The following is a 19,940-nucleotide window of genomic DNA, read 5'->3' on the forward strand; positions in this document are numbered from 1 at the left end:
GAGACTGAGCAGAAAAGAAACACACTTCAGGAAGGAAGTAGAGGAAGACAAAAAGAGGAGAAAGTTGATGAGTAACAATGGTGATGTAATGATAAATGAAAGATAAAGACATTGAGAGAAAGCTGGATTACAAACCTGAACATCTGGGAAGAATATTTCCCCTATGCTCCCGTCTCCCTCTCTTGGGCTCGTTCATTCCGTTTAGCAAAATGTCGTCGTGACAAAGCAGGAGCCGCGTATCCATCAAACATGTACAATGTGTGCTGTAATTAGCATAAAACACACACACACATACACAGAGACACAAAGCCCACTGACTATTTATGGAGAAAAAAAAAAGTTCAACAACAGCTCCTGCATGGCTTCGTCTTTTATTTCCTCTGATTACACGTTGTCACAAGTGTTGGTCTGGATGAATGCTCGACATGCAGAACGATTTTTACATTATTAAACAGAAAGCTAACTCACACAAAGAGATGCAAAGAAGAAACAGATGCTAACACGTGTACATGATAGTGAATAATTGACCGGGAATCCATGATTTATTGGTGAGAAAATAGGACTAACTTATCTGAAAAAATAGACTTGTAAGGTGTTGGAGAGAGGATTGGTCTGTGACAGAGGCGTCGATCTGGATCGTGCTGATGTTCTTTTTGCCCGCCTAGCTCTGGCCTGCTGGGTTCTGTCGTTCAATGCTGTCTGTCCTAAATGGATGACGTAGTCACTGCTTCCCTACCGACTCACAGGAGATAAACAAAAGGTTTAAGAGGAGAGGGAGGGAAAACAAGAAACAAGGGTGTCTACGTCTCTCTCTGAGGGTGCTGTGTTCGGTGCCTCTAGTCTGGTGCTGGTTCTCCACAGGGGGGTTTTGAGGGTTTGTGTCTTGGTGCTGACTCATTCCTCACTTCCTCCACTCTGGTTTGTTCTGTCTGTCAGTCGGTCGATAATAAGTAATCCCACACCATAAACTCTTCGTTGTGCTGTCTTTCTTCCACTCTCCTTTCTTTAACCGCCAGTCCTCAGCTTGTTCTGCAGTCAAAAACAGACAAAAAGTGCATGAGAGGAACAGAATGGTAAATACAAAAAATAATAGACAGAGAAAGAGGAAAAAAAAACAGAGAGAGAGAGCGAGACAGGCCTGAGAGCAATAAAAAAAAAAAAAAGAGGAAAGGAGGATGGAGAGAGTGGGGAGAAGTAGAGAAAAGACCGGAGGGCAGTGGATTCCATGTTAGCGATAAGTGCAGCCACAAATCCCCAGCACTCTCTGTCAATAAGCATTTGAACTGGGCCGCTGAAGAAAGCTGCCCAAGAGGAGAGGAGGGACAGGGGGGGAAGAAAAAAAAAAAACAAAAGGGGAAAGAAACAAGGGACACAAGTGAAGGGGACTGGGAGACAGAAAGCAGGGAAGAAAGATATCTGATTTTGTCACTGACCATCTGGTGTTTGAGAAAAATTGTGCATCATTTCAGTAAAAGGTCATTTCTGTTGGAAGCTGATTCTGTAGAGTCCAGATTAAAACAAGGAGCAGACTTTAGAGAGATCACTTAAAGGATACTGCGTATCTGCACTTCGGCCTTATTTTGGAAGTTTCGTCTTTAATTATGACAAAGTCTGTTGCAGCTTTTTAAAGTGTGCACACATGCACACTACAGGATGTTTATTGTGACTGTTTTATTTTTTTTCTTCATATACAAAGTGACTTCGATATGATGGTGGAACAGTTGACTTCTGTTACATCTGCTTTGTAATCTCATTTCAGCCGCGCAACTTCTTCTCTCTCCAAACTGAATCTGAAGCATCAGTTCAGGATATCTGCCTTTAAAGATGACAACAGGATTAAACACTTTGAGTTTTGGTTTCGTGGACTGATTGTAAATGAAACGTTCATGAAAAACCTCTCAGGTAACATCATATAAATCGGGCTGTGATTTCATTTTGTTTGAGTTTAGAAAATGCATTTTGTTTAAAACCTCTGTTTATATGAAATATGTTTTCACATCACTGTATGCGATAATTGATCTGAGAACCAAAAAGGAACACTTACAGATGTCTGGATGACACACTAAACCGTTCAAAATGCTTTTTTATGTGCTGTCAATATTCTGCGAGGTTAAAGTAGCTCAGTGAGCCAGCTTCTCTCGTCTTTCCATCCTTGCCAACTTCACACCTACTGAAACCACAAACAGCGATCCAGCTTAGCCCCTTTGAGAGTAAAAAGGAGACGGAGGGGTCAGTCTAAAAATGAAGAGGAGAAGGAAAAAGATAGGAAGCGAGAGGCGTTCATGCGACGAGAATATGGAATGAGGATGCAGGCGATGGATGGAGAGATTGGCCGGCTTGATAAACTCTTCTTTTTTTTTTTATAGAGGGAGAGAAAGGGGAAAAAAAAAAGAAAGACTTTATCTGTCCTTCGACTGCCTCTTCCTCACAGTTTGCTATCTTAAGTGCTGAATGCATTAGGAATGTGACGAGGGATGAAGGGATAGTGGATGGAGGGAGTGAGGAAGGGCCGATGGCGGAGCACAGAGGGCACAAAAGAGATCGAGATTGGGTCTAAATGTTATCACTGACTGTGGCGATAACACGCTAATTATCAGTGACAAAGGCCTGGATGTCTTGGCTGAATCCAGTTGAGGGGTCAATATTATTTAACTGAGATTTGGGGGGATTTTTATCCTCCAAGAGATGCCATCTCAGACTTCTCTATCTCACCATGGTGCTCGGATTTTTTTCCCCCGTCGACTTTAAGATTCGAAGGGGAAGGACAAAGAAGGGGATTTGGCTGTTTGTAAACTGCTATCAAGTGTGTTTTCTCCAGAAAGGGCGAGGAGATGAGAGACGGGTTTTAGAGGTCACGGTTGGATTTCCTGACCTCCAGATGTCAAAGTCACGTCCTTTAACATTTGTTCTCCCTGCTGTGCTCTGATAAAACTGTGTAAACATCCTAATCGTGAAGCTCCATCGGCACACATCAATCCAACTTTATCCCTTTGTTTCTTTTTGTCTGCTAAATTCTACATATTATTCCTTTAAAGCCTTATCACAAAACTGTTTTTCTTGTTGCACTTAATGACTTTAAAAGTCAGTCTCACACGGATAAGGCACAGAAAAACAGGAGTGTGTGTTGTGATTGCCGCAGGGTGATAAACACGAGCGGATTACCATATCATCTCAGGCTTGCTTCTAAACAATTTACAACATCATAACAGCATCCGGACGGTGAACGCACGGTTTCTGCATTCTGACGAGACTACAGGTATCTCTCTCTAAAACACACACCCACACATACACAATGAATAAAACATTGTGCAATTTACATGATGTATAGCTTAAACATCTGCCAGCATCTGACTTTCAGATCTAATATTAATACCCACCCGAGACATAAAACTCAGTTTCCTTCATTTCCGGAAAAAACAATGTAAGAAAAATCGAATTGAAAAAGGCCCATAAATGTAAATTAAGACTTGTTGGGGGGCGATGGATGTTACATACCTCAAAGCGAGAGATGGGGAATCAAGTTAATATCAACCTGAGTGACATTACTATTACAATATAGTGCTTGACCTGGAGAGAAAGAGGGCAAGAAAACATTTACACTTTGCAATGAAAGCTCCGGGGGGAAGACGGTATCCAACTAGCAGCGGCGACTCTTTTGGTCTTATTACATTAAAACACACACACGGAGACAGCCGGGGAGAACGCCGGTGTCAGCAGGTATTATGGAAATAGATTGTAAGGTTTAAACTGCCTATTTAGAGTTAGCTTTATTCAGGCGCCAGTGGCTCAGTGGAAATTATATTCTCCTGTCTAAAAGCAAGGAGCTGGCGCATGTAAATGGATGCCAGTGTGTATACTTTATTAATTCATTTATACATTTTAAAAGGGAATGGCTGCTCTACATTTGCTGCCATACACATCTATAAAACCATGACTCAAGCTATCACACTACTTTATAAGACACATCAATTGAACTGAAAGCTACACTAAAAGATTAAAAGCCACTTTAACTTACAAATCATCTGTCCATGACCTTGCATGTATGTACTTTTGATTCTTTGCAGAGGGGGGGGAAAAAAAGAAGATTATTTTTCAAGTTTTTTGATGCATTTTGTTTTAAGTATTTTCCTCACGTTGGTTGCACGCTCTGTATTCCTCCATTCATTTCACTTGACAAGCATAGACACAGAAAACATTCATATGCAGAAAAGATGCAAGCGACAGGTGTAGCAAATGATGCCCGAATGAGACATGAAGAGTGACTAAATGCGCACCTGTTTTGCGTTGTTGACACACTTCAGGTAGAGAGCTGCAATGTTGGAGCAGTTGAGGGTTTTTCCGACGTTGTCTCTGTAGCATGCCAGGATCTGGCCCTGCAGTTCTGAGCACACCGGATACATCTCGTACTGCCTGCGAGAGCAAGAAGGGGGGAGAAATAGTGTGAAAATGGTGCAAGAACAGAGGTGAGGATAAGTGTTAAGTAAATGTGAAAGAAGTGTTAAGAGGTTAATGTGTGACTGGGAAAAGAGTAGCAAATGGTCAAAATGGACATACATCAGGGAAACATTGGGAAATGAAGATTACAATGCTTTGACATTAACATAGTGTTAGGGGCGGCTGTGGCTCATTTGGTAGAGTCGCCTTTAAACCGGAAGGTTGGGGGTTCGATCCCCAGCTCCTGCAGAAACATGTCCGATGTGTCCTTGGCCACAATGCTTAAGTATGCATGTGTATGAATGGGATGAGTTACTTCTGATCACTTTACACAGCAGCCTCTTCCATCAGGGTGGGAAATGTGTAGGTGTGGCCTGTGGTGCAAAATCACTTTGAGTTGCCAGAGGACTAGAAAAGTGCTACATAAGCTCAAGTTCATTGACCATTTTCATTTGAATAATAGGATTAAGGAAATGAACAAACGATACTTTTCTTCATACATTTTTACGTTCAATATATTTTCAATGCCAACAAATGTAATAGTCTGTATAGTGTCAGAAAAATATGCATGTAAAAAGCTCATCATAGTTACTCTGAGTGAAATACTGGACCAGAAATTCTTACACAACTTATCTTCAAAAGTAAATCAGGAAAACAGTACATTTGACATGTGTATTAAGGATGAACTGTTACACCTCTTAACTAGAAATAAAACCCAAAAGGGCTAAAGACATACTGCTGGATGGAAACGTAAGCAGAACCATCATCACATGATCCACTAGTCATCATAAAAGCCAAATAGGAAACTGTAGTCAGTAGAAACCCTTCTCAGAGTTGACACAAGTTACTCTTCACCAAAACACCAAACCGTGACCACATCCCTCCCTCCTGTTTTAGCTTCCTTTCATTGGCTCCCAGAGATTTCAGGATTTATTTGAAGGGGACTTATGAATCACACTCTGGACTTGCACCCAAATACATTTCTGATGTGCTCACTCTATTCAGGCCCAGTCGTAACATGAGGTCCTCAGCCAAGGCTCTGCTAGCCAATCCACAATCAAAGCTGAGGTGTCTGTCAGGGTCCCCTCCCTATGGAACTCCTCTCTGAGGAGGTCCGATTGGCAAGCTCTTTATCCTGTTCTAAAAATACCTTTTTGTAGATGTCCTTTCAAAGAAGGTGTAATTTGGGTTATTTAAATCCCCTGGATGATGCTTTAATTCCAAATTCAGGACGCATCAAAAGGGATGTTTATTATCGTTTTATTGTTTTTCCTCTGATAGTTTAAATCTTTCATTTTTTTGAACGTTTTAATCTTTTATTCTTTGGTGGTTTTATTCTACTTTGTATCTTTGGGGGCTTTCATGTTTTATCTTTTTTGAATTTTCTTTTTATTTCTACCACTTAAGGCTCTCGTGTTGTATATTCCCGCACGTTTTCATTTTTACATTTTTAATCATCGTCTTCCTCAAATGTATTTTATTCTTTTTATTTATGAACATTTTCTAAATGTTATAGTTCTGATTGTTGTTCTCTATAAATACAGTCATTCAAATCCACAACACAGTATGCTGCGTCTGCTGAGAAGAGAAGGTTCACGGTCAATCCAGCCACAGAAATCTCTTGTGATGACGGTACCAATGTGTTCATTACAACATATCGACAAAGGCCAGAGGGCACTCTGAAAACAGACAATAAGAAGTGTCACATATAGAGCCCAATATTGAATCTATATCCTTAAAAGGGAGATCCATCAGAGCCATGGGACTGCATTGGAGGGAAGCTAGCTCTGCAAATCAATGTGTAATGCAGACAAAACAAGACCACGGGAATGGTTGAATCTAGGTAAGCACAAGCGATAATGCTAACTTGCTACCACATAATGAAGATTGTGATAAAGTTAAAATGACTTGCAAGCTAAGTGTTTCCCTCCTGATCACTAAGTTCTAGTTTATTTTAAAACAAAAACAAAAGAAGCCTTCCAGAGCAGAGTATTGACCGGTCTATTGGAGTCCTAATGAATCCATCCATTGACGCAAGTAGGCGCTCTGAGAGTTATTGAGCTATTGAATTCAGGGCAGCCATCACCTTCAGCTGGTCGAACTACCTCACTGAACCTTTACAATCCAATGTGAGGTTGTGTTAATGTTCCTGGTTATTGTATACACACGGCTAACTTTACACGTCTATCATTGACACCTGCGATAAACTTAGCACAAGAAATATCCAGAGGCTAGCACTTCTAATTGTTGATGCTATGCTAACTTTAGTACATATAAGGTCGGATGTATGCAAGAGTTTGATACTTTACTCATTCTCTGAAGTGTCAGCTCTGGTGCCTCACCCAATGTTAACCGCTTTTGTCCGTCTCTTCACACACCCCATAAAAACCAATAATGATGACACATGCACATGCTATGGCTATTATGCTAATGGCGGTGTCATCGTTTTGTTCACACCAGTGCTCAGGACACTCCATCTGCCTCACTAAACGCCTTGCAGGAGTGTGAAAGAGAAAAGAGGGGTTTTTGCCCGTCAGCAACTCTGCTGATCTCAAAGGAATTTTGGGGGATGAAGCCGAGGCCCCATAGTCAGTATCAGATGTTTGATTAGCCCCCCAGAGAGAGGAATTACCCCCTCCCGTTGGATACAAGGCAGGAGACTGGTGGCACAGGTCATTAAACAGGGTGAAATGCAGCAGGAAGCTGGTGTGGTGGAGATGTGTACATATGTGCATCCCCACATGTATGTTAAAGGAAGCTGGAAAAATCTATAGTCCTTGTAAGTGCAGGTCAGTGACAATTTGTGACAACTCAAGAGAGCCTTTCAACAGCTAACGCAGCAGCGGGATTTATCAATACAGCGAGTCGTTCACCAAGCAATAAAAGTGACCAGAAAGGCCCGAACAAATGACTTCAAAAAATAAAAAAGTCCATTAAGACACCTAATTAGTTGGCTCGAGAGCTGATCATTGGAGTGTTTTTCTTTTTCTGTACAGAGACAGATGTACCAGGTCCTTGTGTGAAATCTTGTTTCAAAGCTACTCCAACTGGATGTTTATTTCAACTTCTACATTAACTGTCCAGTCACAATTCTCATCTCGCTCTCAGCAATGACTCAAACAAGCATATTTAGCAAAATGTGAAACAGAACCTTTACATTCTGGCCAATTCAGCAGTAGATTTCACTGCTCTGAGTCGAGACTGCAACATTGTGCCATTGGATATGGACGAGAATCTGCATTTGTGAATCCACTTGGGAGAGATTCAGTCATTTGCTAGCAGGCATGACAAGGCCATTGCTCTGCGTCAGGGTATTGAACGATGACAGCAGCGCGAGCAGAAATCGCTGCCATCCCTATTCCTATGGATCCTGACGCTCATTTATTACCGCCTATGGGCATCTACAGGGACGAGAGGAGCCACATACACCCACTAATTACTTTCTTAAGCGTTTGCGTTAATGCCAGGTGCATCCTGCTGATACAAACCACTGTGTTTATCACCAGTAATGGCCTCAGAGAGAGAGAGAGAGAGGAGAGAGAGAGGACAGAGCGAGGGAGAGGGAGGGAGGGGGCGGGGGGGGAATAAGGGGGCGGGGGTTAGAAATGAAAGCAGTATTTCTTGATGAGGAAGAAGACATTGGTACTCCTATTTTTGCTCACTCTGATCCTTTCTGTGGTTATGGAGGGAAGGACAGTGGTTAAGTTAATCATATAGACAATAAGACAGACACGCACACACACGCACACACACGCACGCACACACACACAGGTGACATGTTGTATCCTCTATAATCTACCATTAAGATTAACATTAAGTTCCCCACTGCAGAGCACACAGAGCTGGTAGGGAAAGACTACGGATCTCCCTCCTCTTCCTCAGATTCACATTAAGGCCACCTCCTGTCATTTTTGAAAACCAGAACAGTTTCATGCAATGTAGCTCAGTTACCAGACGTTAAAATGATTGACATGGCTCATGAAGAATTTAGTCAGAAAAAAAAACAAAAAAACAAAAACTTTAGAATGCCATTTTCTTACCAAAAAAAAAGAAAAGAAAAGAAAAACATTTCTCAGCTGAATAACAATGGAAATATATGTAGACTGCAGTACCCATTGTAGATAATATAAAGAGGATGCATCACAGGGTGCAAATGAGTAAATGTAGAAAAAACCACAGCTCTGATTGGTTCAGTTCATGTAACCTGAGCAAAAAAGGTATTCATAAACATTCAGGCTCGATCCCATTCCCGGAGCAAACCCCTTTTTTAAGCTTGCATCATCTTTAACAGGAAATGAGAGGGACTAAAGGGTAACCTTCGGAGGCATTGTGAACATGTTTTCAACAGGATTTGATGAGAGCCGGGAGTTTAACTTGTGATCAACAGGTCGCAACAGATTTGATGCGTGTTATCAAAAGAGAAGGAGCAGCTGACCCCGATGCTTTGGACCCCTTCTCTTTCAAATGGTTTGGATTTCACCTCTGAGCAAAAGGTGAATATAGGACACGAATAGATTTCCTTCTCACATTCTCTAAGAGGCTTAAACTTTAAAAACGTGACATAACATGTTTTTCATTTCAAATAGTATGTTGTTTTTTCTCCCATCTTCAAGATTCATCTTCAATACTCTCTCTAGGGAAATAGGCTCTCCTTATGAGACTGTGTTTTACCATCACACACACATCACTGGTCTAACACGGAGCACACACACTTTCCTTTACACAATAACAAATCATAGATCATTCTGCAAGTTATAGAAGCACCTACTGCCAATGAATGTGTATTTATTGCTCTCCTTTCTTTCTCCCTTTTGTTTACTATCTCCATCTTTCCTTTATCCCCATCCCTTAATCCCCAGAGGTTCATGGGATATTTAATAAAAAAAAAACTCCATGTGGTGGGAGACACTGACAGAAAAACAGTCAGATACAGTTGGTTCTTATTTGCTGTACGTGTGTGTGTGTGTGTGTGTCTGTGTGTGTTGGTGTGTAAACCCACAGAGACAGTAAATCTAAACAGTCATATAGGGGTCTCGCCTCATGACATCAGTAGCAGCAAAGGTCTCTATAACAGCACCTTATCAACCCCACCCCCTCTCGCCTCACACACACACACACACACACTAAACAAGTCCCTGTTGCCTTGATGCACCGATATGAATGAAAGGGAGGAGAGAGGCTGGTTTAGATATCTACATTACAGTTTCTCTGCTGTGCGTCATAAATCACAGAGTGGAGTGCGAGATATAGAGACGGGGAAAAAAAGGAGAGAAAAGAGAAGGACAGATACGAGGGAGAAGAGACGAGGGCAGAGATGAACAGTATTCATTTGTGACAGAAAGGAAAGAATAGAAGAAAAACAAAGGAGAGAAAACAATACTCCAAATTTAAAGGGGGTATCAGGAACTATTTTTTTTATCACAGCTTTTCTTTAGAATTTTGTCTCAGAACATTTTTATATACTGTTCTGTTCATTTTTTTGTTATCAATGTTCTTATTTCTGTCTGTCTGATTGTTTCTATATGAAGCACAATGGGCTTTGTTTGTTGTTGTTGTTGTAGTATATAAATAGTGTGGAGCTGAGTGGGCTGAGCAGAAAAACACTCCTGAAGTTACAAGTCTCCTTCCTTTGTAAAGTTCCCTTCAGGAGAGGAGGGGCAGGAATGACACGAGAGGGTGAACATGTCCCATTTAACATGTAATAAAGCAGAACAGATTACCTTCTCCCTCCCTCTCGCTGTCTTGTCTCCCTCCTCAAGGTGTCCCTGTATCATTTAATACAATCCCCCCTCTTTCCTGCCTCCCGCTGTTGGAGTCAGCGCGTTTCCACAGAGGGGACATATTCCTGCAGGTTTACGATTCTGACGACATCTTTAAAGAACGCATCGACTGCGAGCTGAGGGGCCGCATTGAGATCGATGTTGGGATTTTCAGACAATATGCATGTCTTATGCCAATAGACAGAGCCAGGATCAGTCAGTACATTTTTCAAACCAACATATATTGACCATAAATACCATCTGCTGTAACAATATAGAGCTGTGTGTGCTGAAATGACATTCATAGATCTCTGTTTGGGATCCAACATGCTTCAATAGTTGAGTGTGAGTCACATCTGGAAACATGTACGCTCATCTGTCATCATTTTAGATGAATTATAACCGGGAACAAAGACGTACAGATACGCACACAAGTAACAGAACATTGCCCAGCCTAACACAGCTCCATGGAGAAAGGAGTATTGATTGCACAAACTTGCTGAAGAAGACGGTTGGAAAAGTTGTCAATCCAGTTTCAGAAAGTGAATTAACAATTTTGCAGTCAAAACATTAGCTTTGAGGAAGGTTTGTCTATTCATTCCTTTTTATTACACCTCGAGTCCAATCCAATAATAGTGTCTGTTTTTTTTTTTTTTTTTTTTTTTTTTTTTTTTTTTTAAATCGGTGGGATTTATACAGCTTGTGAGCTGAAGTTAAAAGGTACCTTCAGCCAAACTTAGGAGTGTGAGAACACAGATTTTAATTGTTAAACAGCTTCTCTTTTTCCAGTTTTGTCAGCTTTAAATACTAGTTGTTTTTGTTAAGAAGAGGAGACCTCTGTTGATACTTCTGCTGCTGCAGGTACAAACCATGTATCGAAGAAACACTGAAGTAATCCTGACATAAATCATGCTAACTTTGCCTCAAACTGGACCCCCCTGACCCCCTGTGTGCACTCAATCACATTAGTTACTAGCTTTCAGGTCTGGTTTCATTTATGTGGTATGTTTGATTATGACTGACTGATTAATGTGTAGATAAATTATTAATCATGTAGGTCATTTTGAGACTCAGTTTGTAAAGTTTACAGCGTGCCATGCTAATGTTGTTGTGAAGCTCTTTACAAAGACTGGGCAGATAAAAAAAAATTAAAAGAAGAAATTCAACTGAACAAAAATGGAAAGTAAACTAAGGGTTAAATAACCAAACAATACCTGATTCCATAACTTTAAACTTTACATAAGAATCATTAAAAATGTAAATATCAGGAGACAAAAGCATGAACAAACAAATCGATTCTTGGATGTTTTCACTTTTCCCTTATTGATGCTAGTTGTGTAAAAAGTTTTTTGCAAAGTAACCCTATCCTTGAAGAAACCCTTTACCGAGTGTCACTTCACTTAATGGACTTTCATCATTCTATTATGTTCAAAAAGCACTGGAGTACGAAAAGAACGACGCCATGTTAATGCCTGATTTGATTACATTTCACACAACTTACCAGAATATATTTCCCTCACTGTCTAACTCAGTCATTTGTCAACATTGACGCACGCAACATACACAAACTGCAGCACCCAAAGTATGGATTACCCTCGCCGGCCACCAGATTGAGTTCCCAATCACCACATTGTCTATTTATCATCATTTGGGTCCACTTAGGGGTTAATAGGGTTAAGGGGTGGGTGCCGGTTCCCCCTTAAAAAGCCTTCATGTTCTCTCTAGTTAAGGCAGGCGTCAGTGCAGAGGGGGGTAAATAAATACAAATGGTCCAGTTAAGGAGAAAAATGACACACATTTCGTTCAAGCTGCTTTTTAAAAGGGGACCTGAGTGACCCCCCGCCGAGATCCATCAGCATGGGAAAGAGATTCGATGAGAGAGCAAGAGAGAGACAGAATCAAGAAAGTGTAACGGAGAAAAGACTGCAAAATAATAAAGAGTGAGAGAGTGAGGCAATAAGCGAGTGAGCGGAAAACACACAACAGAAAGAGAGAGAGATTTAAATGAAGACAGAAAACAGTCGTTTGAGTGAGCGGCGAGGGGAGAAAAGATGGATGAATGGCTTAGAGGATGAAGAGAGGGAGTGTTTGTCCTTTTCTGACCTCTTTTTGTTTACAACCTACTATACGGGTGTAACATACTCCAAACACATTCAGGGAAGGGTCACCTCCAAATTATGAAATTAGATTCTACTACTTCATTTTTTGTTTTATTTGTCTGTGTTGAAGTCGTTGTTTGTTCCTTAAAGCTCCTGTGAAGAACTAAGGCTTTTTATGCAGCGTCGTGCCTATCACTTTATCTGGCACCTACCACGCCACATCACTTTTAGTCATTATAATAGTAAAATAGAAATAATCAATATTGTTGTCGAAGGTCTCTTTTTAATTTGTAAGTCATATCGAGGCATCAATAATCCTTTCAGTCTGTTTGTTAACCAGTAAAAATCTCCTCACAGGAGCTTTAATATAAATGTTTCAGCACTGCAGTGTAGACTCCGACTCCCTTAAAAAAAGACATGTACATGAGTAACGGATAAAAAGGAGTTAATCCAAAACATTCAGTGACACTGCTTTGAGAAGGGTAAACGTACATTATTTTCTGCATAGCATAAAAATACAACCTATCACTTCTTTTCTTCCCCACCACTCACTTCCCTTCGGCATCTACTATATGAGAAAAAAAACTAAAAAAAAACTCCTAACAATGCAGAAAAGCAATAAAAGCTATGAGTGGATTTCCTATCCGTAAAAGGTGTGTGTGTGTGTGCGTGTGTGTTTGGGTCCCTGTGTGCGCCCACGCAGGTCCCTAGAAATGTGTGCCTTTCACAGCCGGCACAGCGAAGCTCTTAAGGCCAAGAGAAGAGCTTTTAAAGCAGTTATTGACTTCTGTCTCCTCTGCTGACCACCATCTTGTCCCTGTGCCCTGGTTGCCTAGCTACAGAACCGTGGTTCAGCCTCACCTGACAGCCGGGTCAAAGCGCTGCCCGCCAATGACTACTTCAAATGAAAACTTCAACTTTTGCAGTAACTTTCCAGCTAAATTAGCTCCTGTCATTTTACAAATAATTACACGAGCTTGGCTCAATTAAACATCAATAAATCATTACTCCATTAATTTTTTGAAAACTGATATCATATCCTTCAACAAACACAAGCTCTGCCAAGAAGTGGAAAGCTTTTAATTGCCTGTGAAGCTGATTTGCATTTTGTAACAGCAGGTGGATTTTGTCGGAAACCTGCAGGATTTCTACCGCCTTATTTATTGACTTCAGAAATGTCAAAGATAAAACAAATTCACAACGCAATCGGCCTGCAACGCTTTGTTGCAGGGCTATGTGAGGTATTGCATTCAGTTGCACTGGATTTCTTGATTTTGTGTCCAAAATGTCATGACAAGAAATGTTCTGAGGAAATTTTGTATTACACCTAACGTCATGGTGATTAACTTGACTTTAATCTACGATAGATAAACCACAGATCCTAATTTGATAACGAGTATTTTACCCTGGAGTTTGCCTCAGGTAATATTAGTTTGCGTTTTTTTGTTTAAATGCTGAACTGAGAACTAATGCAGCAACTCCATTAAATAAGTTTAGCAGGAATTTAAAAGCTGTACATACATAAATAAGTAGATTACAGTAAGTAGAGAGTGTGCTCTCTTCTTTCTCCCACATGAGAGGATGAAGACAGACTGTCAGGCCGTGCTCTCTTGACCGAGAAAGTCGAGCGTGCCGGTGTTATGAAGGAAAACAACAAGTCATTTACATTCAACAAGTTTTGCTCCACGCCTCCTCATTGCACCGTTTGCGTGTATGTGTGGAGGGACAAAGCGAGGACTGTTGCTGCTGGTTATTTTTTCCAACCGGATCAAATTAAAGAAAAAGCAGATTTATTGTAAAGAGCTTAAAAAAAGGGAAAAAAAAGAAAAAAAAATTAAAAAAAGGAAAAGAAGAAGAAAAAGTAGAAAAAAATAAACTGTCAAGTGGATTTAATGTGCAGCTGGAGGGAGGAGAGGAGTGACAGCAAAGTGGCAGACTAAAATGAGATTTCATTCTCTGACATGGCTGACTGTGTAGAGAAGAAACCAGAAACATAAGGAGTGTGAAATGTTTGGCTTTTTCTGATTTCGTAATAAATCTAACCACAGAGGTGGAACGCTTAAAGGATTCCAAGTTTTTGAAACCTGAGAAGGAGAAAGGAGTTACAAAGACGATGGTGTCACTCTGCGTTAAACGGACCGAGCCTTTCGCTATCATAAGACGTCTCAGTCCCGTCTTAATTCCGCGGGGACCCTGGCCAAACGGGGACAGTGACCAGCTTCAACAAAGACACTCAAAGCCGCACCAAAGGTTAGCGGTGACAGGAGGCTTAGGACCACGCTCCGTCCTTTCATTCCCCATTCCATCTTTTTTCGCATAATCTCACATCTATCATTTTCCTCCACGCCTGTCAGTTTGAAACTAAAGCCCCACTGGGTCACCGCAGACCGCTCGAGTCACTGCACACTCGAACACACGAGCGTTTACGTGAGCACACTTGTCTTCATATGTGTGCATGTGCACTCTCATATACATGCGGCGCAGTAAAGGTCACACCTTCAGGGCTGGACAGTGAGATAACGCATCAGGCGTTGATAAACAACTAGTGGTGGACGTGACGGGATATAAATCAGGTGCAGGGAGACGATAGCCTCGGTTCTCTTATCTACAGTGAGTGTCACAGGGAAAGTGAATAAAAGCATTTGTCCTAATATACTGTCACTAAATATACTGTATTATCTTTCACATGTTGCATACATATATGCGTTTATATGGAATGTATTTTGTGTCGTTCTTTGAGAGGAGATTTATAATTTACGGCAACAATTTTAGATATGTCTTTTTCTTACAGACAAGGCAGCATTAATTCCTCCAAAAAAAAAAATAAACATCAATTGAAAGATGCAATATAGTAACATACAAAGAGGAGATAAAAAGCCAATTGCAGTAATCTGACTTCATTCAAAATTGCACATGCATTAAAGAACGCATGTGTGTGTGTACACGTATTTAGAAAGGCGAGTTGTTTTTTGTGTGTGTGTGTGTGTGTGTGTGTGTGTGTGTGTGTGTGTGTGTGTGTGTGTGTGTGTGTGTGTGTGTGTGTGTGTGTTGTGGATGTAATCAGGTCACGGCGATGCAGGATCGTTCCGCCTGGGCGAGCGCCATCGTTCTCTGGCGGGAATACCGCAGGAGAGCGGCAGGGAACAGCTGTTACTGCACGAGTACGCAAACAACTGGCCAAACGCGCACACCTTTCCCCTCCCTTGAGTCGTTTCCTTTCACACTTTAATATATTTACTTTAACATCGCAGAGGAAAATGACCGAACTACGCTACTGAAATAAGTGGAACACATCTGTGCACACAAGGGATGAAGCCTATTTGTTTAACTTATTTGTGATATACATCGGTAGTGTATTTAAGTTCATTAGTGATAGAGCAATACTATGAGCGTATCAGGACAGACACATTCAAAGGGGAGACATTTAGAACTCAGTAATATTCAACTATCAGAATGTTTTGTCCTGATTTGATCACTTCTCCTGTTTTAAATGAAAGTGTTCGTTTAAAGCTATATAAGGGAGTTCTTAGTTGGTTATGAAACTGACTGGAAATAATACAGAGGCCTCTTTAGGACCAACAAAAGCTGACAAGACCATCAGCGTCAAGAGAGATTATTTTTATAAGGTTTTTTTGATGTCTGAAAAGGTGCTGCGGGGTAGGTGTCAACAGGCTGCTTCTGTTTAGGTTCTCCACAGCACACAAACTTGACGAGTGATACATGTGTCTGGTGGAAGACTGCAGGGTGACCTTAGGTGTTTTCAGACCAAACATTTCTGGGGACTTTTTTGAAGAAATACACTCCACTATGGCGTTCCCTTAGAGCTATCATCATGGGGATTTTTTTTTTCTGTCTGCATTCACATCGTCATGGTGCCCCGAGGGTACCTATACTGAAGCAGGAGCTAAAAAAAGTTCCTCTAATGAGGTTCAAGGACCTAAAATAGTTTATAGTTCCTGCTGAGAGTAAAAAAGGAGGAAGGTTCAAACTGTTCCTAGAACTATCAAAGAGCTCCTACAGCCCAAAAACACCTTTTATCCATCAAAAACAAAGGCACGATAACCATGAGTCTAAAAAAGTGTCAGCAGAACAGGCAGCAGTCGAAAGGCGTTTGACCTTCATGAATGGATGGGTGAATACAGATGAACGAGTTCTTACAGATATTGTGTAATAGCAGATTTAACCTGTGATACCAACTCGTCCTAATGACATATTGCAAAAACACCCAAACACATGTCTTAGCTTTTGACAGACAGCCAACTATGCTCCCACACATCTTCTTCTGCCCTATAATAAACCGTAGCCTAATATCAGCGCTAATGCTAATCAATCCCTGAAGGACTATCATTCTCTTTACTGTGGCACTGGCAAGAGCTCGAGCAGGGAAATGAAGCCATTCTAATAAGAAAGATGTCATCTCCCACACTTTATAACAGCCTCACATTAACATATCAAATGTTAATTCTATCAAGTACGGATAAGACCCTTGCTTTGCTTTTTTTCTGTTTTAATCTCAGGGGGACATTTCTTCAACTTTGAGGAAATCAAAAGCCTGCGTGAGACAAGAAAATATTTCCTTTTATTATTCAACGGAGGGCACAGATAGCATCTTATCTTGGTGGGGTCTCTGTCATAAGAGAGAGGGAGAAAGAGAGAGAGAGAGAGCGAGATCAGCATAGGGAGCTTTGAGGGATGACACACACACACAAGGTTCACAACAGATGTTGAACATAAGAAGGCACACAAACAAACACATCACACATGAACACGCACATAAATAACGATGGGCAAAGCACGCCCTGTTAAATCCAATTAACCTGCCGCTCTGACCTGCTCACTGCTTCCCGCCATTTCACACACACACACACACACACACACACACACACACACACACACACACACACACACACACACACACACACACACACACACACACACACACACACACACACACACACACACACACACACACACACACACACACACACACACACACACACACACACACACACACACACACACACACACACACACACACACTGCTAATGCACCTACTGTGTGACAATCAGCCAATCATTGCTCCCAATTCATAGACCTGAATCACATGACTACCCGCAAATTCCTTCTACGCTAGCTCTGCAGTTAGCGCTGTCATTTAGCGCTAATGTTATCCCAGTGATTTCCACCCCTCCTTTAATGTGATTTGGGAAGTCTCAGTTCTGGCTTCCACGAGTCTAGCGCTTAACCCCCGGCGGGCTGGCTAATCAGTTTCCAGCATTTCTGAGGGAGACAATGATCCCAGTGTTAGCGCTGGCTAATGACATGCTAACACAATTAGCCTAGCTTCCCTGGAGGAGATCTCAGAGTCAGGGCCCCATTCTTGCCCCACCTCCTGCAGGCTCTTCATCCACTTTCCCTACATTACTATGGAGCCTAATGGCCTTTTATTAAGAAGACAGATGGAACAGGGGTGGAGAGCGATTCTACACCTTCTTGAGTTACATATATGTTTTGGTTATATGATTCATCCATGACTGCTTAACAGTAACTTTTTTTTTTATTGCTGCAAGGTGTGGCCGTAACATGTAATTGGATCTTAGTGAGGACCATACATGATGCACTTTGTATAAAAATAGATGCTGAAAAGGGAATATGTCTTTGAGTAGAACACTATGTTTGTAGTTCCAATGAGTTATAAATGAAACAACAGAAGCAAACCTATTTTTCTGCTGCACATAGGGTTATCTAAATGTTTTAATGATGGTCTGAGAAAAGTATTGTCTTCTCTATGATAAAGCTCTTCAAACACAAATGATCCTCTTCTGTCACTGAAAAATTAAAAGAACACAAGAAAAGCCCTTTCAACTACCATCAACATGCGATCAGGCTTATCAGCAAACCACATCATCAACATCAGCCAATGGCATCAGTTAATGTGGGTCTGATTGAAAGACGAAGGTTAGGATGTGGTAAGGATAATTCAATTCTATGTTCGATGGTCCATATGGGTCACAATTCTTCAGTGACCTGCAAGGTTCAATAATTAATTACCAACTACACGTTAAAAAGGCCTTTCTTGAAATCAATATTCAAAGAACAAGGGTTAAAAAAAGATTATTCAGTTTAAGGAGGTTATTAGAAATGGGTTTAGAAAATGTTTCTGAAGTACTTCAAAAACGTCAGTGTGTCTTTACTTACCTGAACTTGGCATTCACTTGGTCAGCAGCTTTATGGTAGTTCTCAGTGGTGACCTTGTAGAACTGAGCACTCTGCAGAGAGACAGAAAGTGATCCAGTAAGGGAGAGAAATGCACAAAAATGGAGTTCAGATCTCTAATCCATGCAATTTATTCACATCTTTCTACTTTTTACGACAGAGCCTTTCAGCCAGCAGGGTATATTTAAGCAAAGTGACATTTCTTAAAAGTTCAGATATAACATCGTCCTATACGCAGTGACTGCTTAGTACTTATGGGAGGGATAATGCCAAAGCCAGTTCGAATAATTTTGCAAAATGTGACAGAAATGTTCTAAATGTAATATATATGATTTGTTTGTAGGTTGGGAGTATGTTTGTAGGTATGCAGGATAAAAAACTATGGTTTTTTACAATGCTATGCGTGCCCCATAAATATTTCCCTCCAAAGGAGGTTTCTATGGCTCAGTGGAAGTCGTCTCTCAACCTGAAGGTTGATTTCAAAGCTCCTGTGAATGTCCCTGTGAGTGAGACATTGAACCCCGGAATGCTCCAGAAAGCATATCCATCGGCGTATCAAAATGTATAAATTAGATTTGTTTTTTCTGACGGCCTGGTGTGTGAATGTGTGTGTGAAAGGGTAAATGTGACATACTGGGTAAAAGCACTTGGAGTGGTCAGAAGACAAGAAGAGTGCTGTGTACTATAAGTGCAGTCCACTTCTGCTTTTGAGAGGAGGGTTGTGGTTCTCTGCTAGAAAACGACTGCTGTAATATCACAAAGCAATCCTGTAAGGTCAGAGGGTCGCTAGTCAACAACATAAAGACCACCGGTCATAATCCCCTGGTGACCCATAACAAATGAACTGATAGCCAGAAACCCCTCCACCTGAATGACTTCCTCAAACATGGCCGTATAACCCAGCTCCTTTAAAAATTATACTACTCCAGCAAGATCTGTTTTGTCAGCCCCAAGCTGCTGTTCAGCACATTTATGACCAAATGGTGAGAGGTTGTAAAGAGTGATGGATGGCTTGATTGAGTGTTGGGTGACGTTTGATTCAGGGGGAAGATTATGCAATGTCTGTCAAATACCTCCTACAAAACAGTGCGACTTTAACCATTATAATACGCACGCTAACAATTCAGAAAAACAGAAACAGTCCCATCCAAATAATTCATCACATTTCAGAAAAAATAGAGTTCTTGAGTAATGATTTGTTGGTTGCAGTGCTTGGTTTAAGATCTCTTTGACTGTACTATGCAAACAGTAGGAATGGACCTTTAATGGACAAAAAGAGAATGGTTTAGATAAATACCTTTGTGTATAAAGAGTTGGAACATGGTTTGAGTGAAATTTCAACCAATATTGTACTTTTCAGGGTTTGCTTGCACAAATGCACACAGTGACTAATATTACATTTATTGGAAAACAAATATTTTATGTCATCTCG

At 40.9% G+C, this 19,940-nt stretch overlaps 1 protein-coding gene across 5 annotated transcripts in view; it reads right to left on the minus strand.

The window, feature by feature from the left end:
- Window positions 1-352: 352 nt before the first annotated feature.
- chchd3a (coiled-coil-helix-coiled-coil-helix domain containing 3a) overlaps window positions 353-19,940 on the minus strand; it is a 59,623-nt gene continuing 40,035 nt past the window's right edge. For 2 of the 5 annotated variants that reach the window (XM_079335715.1, XM_079335717.1), the window contains 3 exons: window positions 18,491-18,561; window positions 4,275-4,410; window positions 353-1,029 (listed from right to left, as the gene is read on the minus strand). In XM_079335715.1, the coding sequence (XP_079191841.1) occupies window positions 1,006-1,029; window positions 4,275-4,410; window positions 18,491-18,561 (231 nt within the window). In that variant the 3' untranslated portion in view covers window positions 353-1,005. Of the gene's footprint in view, window positions 1,030-1,420; window positions 1,499-4,274; window positions 4,411-18,490; window positions 18,562-19,940 lie in introns of those variants that run through there. The other 3 variants (XM_079335718.1, XM_079335716.1, XM_079335714.1) reach the window with 2 other exon arrangements.

Source organism: Symphodus melops (assembly GCF_947650265.1).
Source record: "Symphodus melops genome assembly, chromosome: 22".
Taxonomy (NCBI): Eukaryota; Metazoa; Chordata; class Actinopteri; order Labriformes; family Labridae; genus Symphodus; species Symphodus melops.